This window comes from Etheostoma cragini, chromosome 7 (genome assembly GCF_013103735.1).
Source record: "Etheostoma cragini isolate CJK2018 chromosome 7, CSU_Ecrag_1.0, whole genome shotgun sequence".
Lineage (NCBI taxonomy): Eukaryota > Metazoa > Chordata > Actinopteri > Perciformes > Percidae > Etheostoma > Etheostoma cragini.
Window position 1 is genome coordinate 4099366 of NC_048413.1, and position 11696 is coordinate 4111061.

General features: G+C 39.0%; 1 protein-coding gene across 1 annotated transcript; it reads right to left on the bottom strand.

Moving 5' to 3' along the window:
- Positions 1-413: 413 nt before the first annotated feature.
- Positions 414-8008, bottom strand: tnnc1b (troponin C type 1b (slow)). Its single transcript, XM_034877470.1, has 6 exons — positions 7753-8008; positions 5493-5523; positions 2491-2637; positions 2202-2316; positions 1805-1941; positions 414-669 (listed from the first exon to the last, which is right to left on the bottom strand). The coding sequence occupies exons 1-6, from the start codon at positions 7774-7776 to the stop codon at positions 638-640; spliced, it is 486 nt and encodes a 161-aa protein (XP_034733361.1). The 5' UTR covers positions 7777-8008; the 3' UTR covers positions 414-637.
- Between the last annotated feature and the right edge of the window lie 3688 nt (positions 8009-11696).

Genomic DNA, 11696 nt, shown 5'->3' on the forward strand with positions numbered 1-11696 from the left:
ATGCTACTAACTCTTCATGTGGCTCATTATGTTTGGCACATTGTAAATATAATGTAAATGCTAAATGCCCTAATACCTGTTGATACAACAGCAATGCAAAGGCTCTTAACCTTACAGTTCTTGGCCGCCTGTGAGGTGTGTGCCCCGGCCAAGGCATCCCATCAACGGCCCGCCGGTCTGCTCCGCCCCATCCCCATCCCTGGTCGGCCCTGGTCCCACATTGCACTGGACCTCGTCACCGGGTTGCCCAACTCAAAGAGCAACACTGTAATCCTGACAGTGGTGGACAGCTTCTCCAAATCCGTGCACTTCATCCCCCTACCCAAACTACCCACGGCGTTGGAGGCCGCTAAAATCCTGGTCCTCCACGTCTCCACGAAAGATGTAAAATTCACAAATATGACAGACAATAATGCACTTATGAAAATCCTTTTATTGAAAATAGTCTCATATATGACATTTTGATTGATCATTACTTTCAGGAAGAAAGATATTTGCAGTCAATGAGGTCCTTCTGCTGAGGTTGAGAACCGGTGTGTTGATTGGGTTTGGTAAACGCTGACAAAAGGTAGAGATGATGATGATGAAGTCAATGGAAAGTGAAGATACTGGGTTGTGAGGCATCCAGCTGAATCCTTTATTCAACACCTTTCATGAACTCAAGGAACTCTGTCAGAAAGAACACATTAATATATACATATTCATATTTACATAATGCATCTTGTGTTTCTGACTTGAATACACACTTTACGAGAGTAACGATTCTCAGAGACACTTTGTATTGACAACATCTGCTTGAGTTTATTGATAAATGGTGTGAGCTTTCATGTTTGGCAGAAGACTTGTTGTACAATAGATATGTTTTTTTTAAGTTGTTTTTTTGGGGCATTTTAGGCCTTTATTTTGACAGTACAGCTGAGGACATGAAAGGGGAGAGAGAAGGGGAAAGTCATGCAGCAAAGGGCCACAGGTTTCTCTCACTACTAATAAATAAATATTGGAGTAGAGTAAGATGAAGCTGAATTCCCTAACAGCATGATCTTTACTTTATTTATATATATACTGTCTTTTGTAGTTCTTTCTTTTCTTGTGGTTCTTTTCTTTATTTTAAAGTGCTCATATTATTCTATTTTCAGGTTCATAATTGTATTTAGAGGTTATATTAGAATAGGTTTACATAATTTAATTCTCAAAAAAGAAAAAAAGAAAATTGTATTTGCAAAAATTGCATTTTTGTTTTGCTTTTTACTCCATTGTAACAAACTCGTACTGAACCGTAATGTCTGAACCAAGGTAGGAACCAAATTGTGACTTCTGTATACCATTCCACCCCTAATATGCAGACATTGCCGGCGTGAGTTTATCAAAAAAGGGTTACTTTTGCAGTACTGTTTTTTTCACATGTTTGTTTACATTTTTGTTTCACATTTACATTTTTTATTACTATCTCTTTTAATTAGCATTGTGTTTCCCCTCTTCCAACTTGAGTACATGTGTTGAAACAGTTTGCATTGCAATGTTTTGTAGCAACATTTTGAAGGTTTAAAGTTCAGTCTGAAAGTTCTAAAATGTTAAAGAGTAGTATAATTTGGATATGAATATTCAAAACTGCTAGGCATTGGTCATGCGTTCACAAAAACACTGAAAAAGATTTCAGGTTTGTCTGTCAAGGACCTCTAGTGGCAGCGCAGTGTTGTTGTGGAAGTTGACAAACATGACAAACATTGTATTTTGTTGTTCAGTTTTGAGGACTTGCGTTTCCTGGCAACAATCTGTTGCGCTGCTGACTGGCTGGCTAACTTACCGTCATAATCAATTTTCCCATCATTGTTTTTATCTCCATCCTTCATCAGCTCCTCAATGTCATCTTCTGTGATGGCTTCTCCAGTGGACTCCAACATGCTTTTCAGTTCTTCTAAGTCTATGTAGCCATCTCCGTTCCTCCACAAAAGATAAAGGAATCTGTGTTATACTCATTTGGAATATGTTGGACCCTTTAGCAATAGCTGTTCTGAGGGTACTGTGTTTTGTAACACAGTGTGAGTGAAGTTGTGGGTATTTATCAAAGTCACCAAGACATTTTTGTTTGACTTTAGTAATACTTCAAACATCTGTCAATATACTAGCACTGATTCCTGTTACATTAACTTGAATTTTGAAGAAGCTTCATGCAGTGTGTGAAAATACAAAGAGGAACCTACTTGTCAAACATGCGGAACAGTTCAGCCAACTCCTCCTCTGATTTTCCTTTGCTCTCCTCCTTCATGCAGCGTACCATCATAACCAAGAACTCATCAAAATCAACTGTGCCACTCCCTGTTAACATGATGAACAATATTATAAAGACTCCTTATGTCTACATTATATTTGCAGTTATTAGACTTCAAGATACACTGTTCATTTAATATTTAAATTATTTGATTCCCCTCCACAAAAATATGTGCTGCTGAAATCTACAGTGATTTGACTGTCGTAATGATGCTAACATACCATCCTCATCCACCTCATCAATCATCTCCTGTAACTCTTCAGGGGTTGGATTCTGTCCCAGCATCCTCATCACCTTTCCCAACTCTTTGGTGCTGATGCAGCCGTCCTCTGCATCCTGGATGAAGATGTCAAATGCAGCCTTGAACTCTAGAAGGGAAAGAATAACTGTTACTGTCTGACAAGGAAAAACGGCCTACAAACGGAGACATCCACGTCCAAAAAGTAACACAAAGAAGAATTGCCAACATAAAAACCATGTAGAAATGTTATCTAACATAACCATGCCAACCAAATATTTTTGACTCTAGATGAATCGGAAATGCATTATTATGCAAAGGTTATTCAGGATGCTTAGTGTAAATATTCTAATTTGGCTCTTATTTCTAGGAATGCAGGCCTTTTACTAAAAAAACCTCTCTATTACAACCCAAGTAAATAGTCACTATTCATTTGTTAGTCTGGATCAACAGTGGATCACAACATCTTGCTTGAAAGACTGGGTTGGTGTCTCAGGGAGCACCCTGGATTGGTTCACATCCTTTCTTTCAGATTTAAGTTTTTCCGTGTCACTTGGTCCCTGTTCTTAAGGAACTGCTGCCTTAAATATGAGGCCCCTCAGGGTTCTGTGTTAGGTCCGATTTTATTTGTATTGTACATGCTTTCCCGCGACATAATTAGCCAAGTTGGAGATATCTGTTATCACTTCTATGCAGATGACATCCAGATGTATGGCTCTTTAAACCAGGAAGAGACTGACAAAGTGTTGGAATTGCTTAAACGTTTCACTTCCATCAATGAATGACTGGTAAACAACTTTCTACAGATTAATGAAGATAAGACCGAAGTCCCTACTGTTGCTCCGGTCACTACAGCTTCCAAGTTTTTTCAGCTTTCAGGGTCCCTTTTTTCAGCGGTACAGTCCAAACTTAGAAATCTCTATGTTATATTTGATCATAACATGTATTATGATGAACTTATCAAATCACTGACCCGCACATATTTCTATCAGTTGAGAAACATTGCCTCCTGTTTTGTACTCATAACAATGGCTTCCGATGAAGTTCAGGATCCAATTTAAAGTTCTTGTTCTGACTTATAATGTTTTGCATAGTCAGGCACCTGTTTATATCTCGGACCTGCTCCATCCGTACACTACTAACAGGTCCCTCATGTCTTCTAACCAGGGATTACTGGTGGTCCCACGCCTTTGAAGTGATGAACAAACATGTAGAACGCCCTTCCTATTGTTTGACCTTGTGCTCCGTTGATGCTTTTAAAAAGCAACTGAAGACACACTTTTTTTTTAGGCCTCTATTTTCACAGGACAGATGAAGACACTAAAGTCAACAGAGAGTTGGAATGACACACAGCAAAGGGCCAGAAGTTGTAGCCGAACCCGCGGCCACCACGCCAAGGAACAAACCTCTACCCAAGCGTGCCCGCTCCACCAAACGAGCCTTCCTGGCCAAACCTGAAGACACACTTGTTTAAATTCTCTTTTGACTCATGTTTGTAACGTTGGTTTTAGGTTTTAATACTTTAAATGATTTTCATTGGTCTTTCAAATTCTTTCATAGTTATATAGTATATATGCATATATAGTTTCTTTTTCCATCAAATAACTACAATTGCCATAGAAGATATTATAGTTGTTCAATATTTAGTTTTGTGCTATCTGTATGTTATATTATCTATTTGTTAGTGATATGTTGTCTACTAACAAAAATGGAAATAGTTACATACATTTTAAAAAAGAATGTTTTTTGTTGTTGCTTGTTTTGTGTGGCGCATTCACACGTAGGATGACCAGCCGTCCCGTGTAGCGCGCACAGCGTTTGGAGCCAGTTCATACGTCCTGCAAATTGAGACTGTGTCATGCATAATCAAGGCTTGCTCAAAACAAAAGTTCGTTGCTCTATATCTTCGAGCCCCAGGCAGCCAAACGAACATTACTTGACAGTTCAGCACGCTACTGTTGCCACAGCCACACCCACGTGACACACCCCTCAGTTTTTTGTTGTCATGACAGCGCACACACGTAAGCAACCATAATTTTTGAAAAGGTATAAATATTTTACAGCTAATAGTTATATAAAATCAATAATGATCAAAACAGTAAAGCAGTATCTTGTATTTACTATAACCTGTTTTTAGAGAATCTTTAAAGTTCACCCCATCTGTGTGTGTAACTCCACAGCCCACACGCCATTCTTCTCAGTGGCTTTATATGCCTCCAATAAGTGAACCACCAACTACTGTTACTGGACGCCAGACTTGGGAGTAAAGACAAAGGTCCTTGATTTCTATTATGACAGTGATGAAACATCTGCCGCGATATACAACCAAATAGTCACCAACCTGGAGGAAAACAGACTTGGACTAGACATGATATCTACGTATTCCGCTGACAATGCTAGTGTGAATTATGGGAGATACAACTCTGTCTTCCAGAAACTGAAAGAGAACAATAATTGCATTCTGAAGGCAAACTGTGTGGCCCACATCGTTCACAACAGTGCAAAACACGCAGGAGATCTGCTGAATATTGACATTTAAAATGTCATCAACAAGACCTTAAGCCATTTCTCCTCATCTGCCAAACGCATTAAGGAACTTAAGTCAATTCACACCTTTTTGGAGATAGAGTACCAGTCCCTGCTTGGACATGTGCCAACAAGATGGCTGAGCTTATGGCTTTCAGTGAAGAGACTTCACAACAGCTGGGCTCCTATAAAGACCTACTTTCTTTCATTGGGAGAGGACCAGTGCCCAAAGTCATTATGGCGGCTGTTCAAGGATGACCAGGATGGTGAGGGCAACCCCCTGGATCTACACCAGATCCAGGGGGTTATTTTACTAGTTTCACTAGTCCTGTGTGACTTGGGTTAAAGACATAGTTTAAAACATAGTACTGTTAGTAGTAGTAGTTGTATTTGTAAATGAAGGGTTATGGGAATTATATAGAGAGTAGTAGTAATAAGTAATAGCAGTAGATTTCTTACCATTTTTTTGTTCCTCTGTCAAGTTCTCAACCTTAAGGGAAACAAAGTGAAGATTATCATTATATATTACTGTGTTTATTTGTTTTTTGTTTTTATTTGACAGTGATAGTGCATATTTATTCATATTTCTGTAATTATGCCACATTTAGCCAAAAGAATAGTTTTTTCTATCTGCAGTCCCCGGGCAGATTGACTCCCTAAAAAGCAATGATAAGCATTCTAGCATTAAAAATACAAATATACATTACGTTTCCCTGTATCAATGCGCTCAGGGCATGCTCACTGTAATGTCACACTGCTTTCCTCACTTACTATTCTTGTTGTGTGGCAAAGTACAAAGGGGGGGATTTCTGACCAGTGCTTTTGTCTGGCTGGCTCATTTGTTTTAATAGCCATCAGCTGTCCCTTCTCATCTTCCCTCAGCGCTTTTTTGTTCTATTGTCAGACACAGACTTGAAGTAACCACAGCAGCCTGTCACTCTGCTCTATCTGAGTTCAATACTACAGAACCCCCTGGGGCCAGCTGATAATAGAAAACTAAACTGTGCGCACAGAGTTGTAATGCATGCCGTCAGTTTTATTAATGGAAGCAAAGTAGAAAAGATATGTACAGATTCAGTTCTGGGATGAATAACTCTATAGCGAAATTATATTAAATCACAAATGACGCATCTTTTGTAACGTAGTAAGGTTACCAATGAGCTAAAAACAATTTTTTTTTCGAAACGAGCCGTCCTCCAACCTGGAGGAATACTGTAAGATCGGTTTCTAGTGCCAGCTGGTGGTGCTTAGGGGCAGTCTATAAACTACAACACCGACACAAAAATATCTATTACATTAATGATAAAATAAGGTAGTGTTTCCAAAACTTACCTTAATTATAACTTGTCTCTTCTTAGTTGTACAACAGCAATTAACGTTAAAAAACAAGTTTGGAAACACTAACTTATTTTTTAAAAAAAAGTGTTTGTAGCTCATTGGTAACCTCACCACGTCAGAAAAGATCAAAATCATTTGTAATTAAGTATATTTTTTCATCAGCCCGAGTCATTGATTCCAGAACTTTGAATCTGTGAATATCTTTCCTACTTTTCTCCGGTTTGTAAACCTCTCGGTTTATTTACATTACATCACAGCTTTCAGTATTGTACAGGTTAAAGGAACACACAGGAACTCTTTCCTGAAAGTGATCATCACAGGACTAAACTCAGTTAGTTATCATGCACACACGACTAGAACAGAATCCAACCCAATGCAATCCACTTTATTTGTGTAGCATGATTTTAACAAACACAAGGTTGCCAAAGTGCGGCACAAAAAGATAATATAGAATAAATAAATAGATAACACAATAAAAGCACAATAATATATATATATATATATATATATATATATATATATATATATATATATATATATATACACACACACACACACACACACATAGAATCCAGGAGGGACCTCAAAAATACGAGTGTCTATTCATTTACATTTGTTCATTGTATGGATATTTTTGTGTTCTATTAATTATGCATCAGTTTATTTTCTGGAAAGCTGTTTCAAAGTTATGTCCATACTGTTGGAATGAAACACGATATTCATGTATTTTCTTATAAATGTATTCTAATCTAAATATATCTATTCTAAGAATGATTATCAATTCCTTAGTTTGTAAAAGTACTAAATAAATACCAAGGACATGACCTCAGTGTCCTCAGGAGAAGCTACGGCCCTGCCCACAAATCTATTCCGAATCTTATAATTTACCCTTAAATATCAATATTATTTTATAATTATTCCAAGACCTTTATCTGTCCAATGTAAAATGTGTTACATTTACACCATCTGGTGTTAAAAATCAAATCCTGACAACATAATCTATACCAACAATACAGCAGCAGCGAGGTGAATCCAAACTTCTCTGGCAGTCTCAACAATAGTTTGGTGTTTGATTTTACATGGTGGGTAGGTGCTTTTGTTCCACAAATTTAAACTTGACTTTGGAATCAGAGAGCAGCTGTTTGTGTTAACAGCTGTTGCATTGGCTTCTGAACTTTCTCAAACACAGTAGAGCCAGCAGACTTCCCCTATCGTGTCATGCAACAGTGTGTTCCTGTTCTTTTTTGTTGTTGAAGCCCAACACACAAGGATAGTATCTGTTCCAGGTTTTCAGATTATTACACACTATACATGTTGTAACATGAGAGTAAAATATAAGAGAAACAAAACAGCCTATCATGCATGTCTTTGGTCTACTCACCGCTGCTTTATACACGTCATCCATGGCTGCTGGTCCTTCCCTGCCTCTGACACACCGCTACACTCACTGCTGCACTCACACACAAGTACTGCCAGCAATGACTGCCTCAGTGTTTATTGTTGGAGGAGTGTGGCACTAAAAAACCTTTTGACCCATCCTGCAAAATCCAAGGGTGATGGAGGGAGGAGTGACTGAGAGAGATTTCTATAAATAGGAAATAACAGAAGCCACCCAACAATGGAGACATACTGACAACAGCAGCTAAGTGGGGATGGTCTTGCTGGGTTTACAAGGTTTTGGTGTGTTTAGCTCAGCTCCTTTTAATGTTTAGACTATTGCCCTACAAAGCCAAAACATGATAGATACAATATCGTTATATCCTGGAGGATAATGTTGCAATACATTGTTCACATTAAAAGTGTGTATGTTAAGGATGGAAAAGTGGGCTTAAAGGAAAAAGTTCAAATCCTAGCTCCTTTCTTCCCTCCACACAGATGACCAATCACAGCATGGTGTGGGTGCTGCCAGGTTCACTGCACTCTCTGACGCAGAGACAGCCAACTAAAGCAAGACAGCATGTTTTTTTTAAACTAGCTGGTATGATGGCCACAGCTCTCCTTAGCTGCATTTGGCTCCCCCCTGTGATGACATGCTAATTCAGTTTATTATACCACATAAATAATGAGACAGGACAATAGAGTAATAATGATGAAAAACTAAGGACATTTTGGTCTAAACTGGTAGATGAGTTTGTAAACTTGATACCTAATAACCTGAACCTATGCAAGAACTCCATTTGTTGGAGAGATTTGTCTGGGGCGGGAGGAAGAAAGTAAATACAGGTTGAAAGCCCTATGTTGTAAACACTAGCACCCCCATTGTCAAATCAGCTTTTTCATTGAAATAATTTTCCTGACATTGTATCGCAAGCAACGCCATTTTGCCTGCTCTGCTCACCCAGACTTTTTTGCTCTCAAGTAATGTTTTTACTTTTGTAAAACTTAAAACGGGGACACAAGACCTAGAGCTGTTCTCATTAGGGGTTGAGCCCCCCGCCAAGGTCTGATCCTAGACCCACCCCTGTTGCTACTTCCTCCTCCACTCCACTACACCTTAGAGGGTATGTTTCAAGATAGAAAGTCCTAATATTTCAATATAAAAAATCCTAATAGTCCTAATATTTCAAGATATAAAGTCCTAATATTTCAAGATAGAAAGTCCTAATATTTCAAGATAGAAAGTCCTTATACTCCTAATATTTCAAGATAGAAAGTCCTTATACTCCTAATATTTCAAGATAGAAAGTCTTATTATTTCAAGATAGAAAGTCTCAATATTTCATAATGTTGTAATGTACTGAACTACTGACAGCTTTTGCTTTATTGCTTAAGGCTTGTTTCTGCAACAGCTCATTGAGAATCAGATACAATAAAAACGATTGAGGACATTTTTTCCTTTGACATTGATGCAGTATTAAACGAGATCGCTGCAGTCGGCAGCAGAGAAACAAGCTGCAGCTGGAGTTAATGGGATAATTATTAAACTTGTATTTACGTTCATAAAAGTGCTCGTTTTGCTGCTGACAGACTCAGATTAATATTCTAAGGGTCTGACAACATTATGGAAAGGATTTCTAAGGAGGTCAACCTTTCTGTTAAAGATTAAGATCCTTTTTAAAACATAAAAGTCAGCGAAATTGCGTTCGCTATACCCACCAGACTCCATGTAAATAATCTGTAATTTTAGCATCGTAAAATACGGCTTTCTAAAACATCTCTGAGCACCGCTGGCTCTGGCGGTCTGGAGCCTGCGTGTGTAGGGTGTGCGACCATCGGCAACTGCGACTTTTGTCAGTATTTTCTTTCTTTCATTCCAATTTCGGGTCTGTCAGTCACAGTGAAAACCGGGGACAGATCCAGCCGGGGACAGGTCGCCAAAATCGGGAACTGTCCCTGGAAACCGGGGACGTCTGGTCACCCTACTATAGGGCTGGGGGTAAACCAATATTTATCAAACAATTAATCGGGCGAATATTTTTTCAATTAGTCGACTAATCTAACGTCTAATTGGACGATTGTAAAAATAATTTTTCTGTTGCTTGATTAATAAAAACCATAATGTATTTAAAATACATACCAAAAACTTCTTATTAAACAACAGTTTTGCACAGCAAAAAAATCTTCTACTTTACACAAAATAAAAAATTACATTTTACAAAATGAAATGATGTGATGATTCTGGCTAAGCTCTCTTTTCGTTACAACGGTGCAATAAACGGAATGTAATACCGCACAGGCTGCTGCTCCGATTCTCCGACCAATCTCACGCTGCATGGTCCCATCACTCGCGAAAAAGAACCCAAGGTACTTAAACTCCTTCACTTGGGCTAAGGACTCACTCCCTACCTGAAGAAACCACTCAATCGGTTTCCTGCTGAAAACCATGGCCTCAGATTTAGCTCACCCTAGTTTAACACAATATAACAGTCCCAATTCAATTCAATTCAATTTTATTTATAGTATCAATTCATAATAAGAGTTATCTCAAGACACTTTACAGATAGATCCCAACATAAAACCTGTTGCACAATCAAACTGATTTTCTTAAATCTTAACTGCTATTCTGTAAGCTTTCATGCTAATGCAGTGTTTTCATTATTGTACTGTATTACATTAACATTATTATAACACCTACTGTATTACATTAACATTATCGGACTCCACTTTCCTCCGCTTCTCTCCTCCCTCAATCAACGCATCTTCGCTCTCTGTGCAGTTTGCAAGCCAACATTAGATGATCACAGCTGTCTAGGCGCCAGTAGCTAGCTAATGTTATCGTTAGCTAGTAACCTAGCCAAAACAAACTGCACGGAGAACTAAGATAGTTAGCTAGCACCACCATTTGCGCAGAGCTCAAACTACACAACACACTACAGAGACATAAAATTAATTTAGCCAAAGTTAGAACTTAATTGTTATTGTCTCCTTCAAGAATGACAGGGTGCCTCTGTTTCAGATGCTCCCACATTGCTGTTGGGCTGGTGTGGTATGCCAACTCCATTTGGCAAAGAGCACAAATAATGACACCTTTACGTTTGGTACTAATTTGGAAGTATTCCTATAGCTTCAATGATTTAGGGCAAGCTGACTTTGTGGTATTTTTTCTTTTATTTGGGCTTTTTGCATGCCTTTGTTGGGAATTCTGTGATGTTTTTTGTCCTCCATTCTGCACCTTTTTGGTCTCTCACGTGTGTGTGGTGAAGCGTTGACGCAAAACTATGACGTCAATGTAATTTTGACATTAGGCTTGTTTGAGATGAGCCAGGTCTGCGCAGAATTGATGATCGGCGATCGGCGCCCGTTGCACGCCGGTTAGATTTGTGTCCGACTTGATCACGCCTTGCTTAGACATCATACACACGTGGGCAGCAACAATCTCATGAGAGCAAGGCGGCCGCAGTTCTGAGACGCAGCTGCCTGCAAAGCAGTTGCTTTTCACTGACTGCAAGAGCTAGGTGGACACAGCACATGCTGGGAAACGCTGGCTTCTCAGCTGATTTAACTCCTGATTGTTTTTTGTCACTTCCGGTTCAGCCTGAAGGCAGCTGGAATTTCGACTTTACCGCAGCTTTTCGTCCCCGCCCCTGCTGCTGCTACCTGTTCTCGTCCACTATACAGGCGAAGCGCAGTTCATCTCAAACGTGCCTACTGATGCGATCAACGCTTTGCTACAGGCCTACTTCCCTATTTCTGTGAGAGAAACAATGCAAGACAGTTTACAGCTACAGTTGCAAATCAAACCTGACTACAGGAGCTGTTAAATTCAAACCTGCGGAATCCATAGTAGTTGGCTCTGAACAAGGTTGGATCACATTCACCACAAACACACCGTACCAAAGCATACCAGAGTTAATTTGTAACTGGACCAGTTGTTTTGGTCAGCAC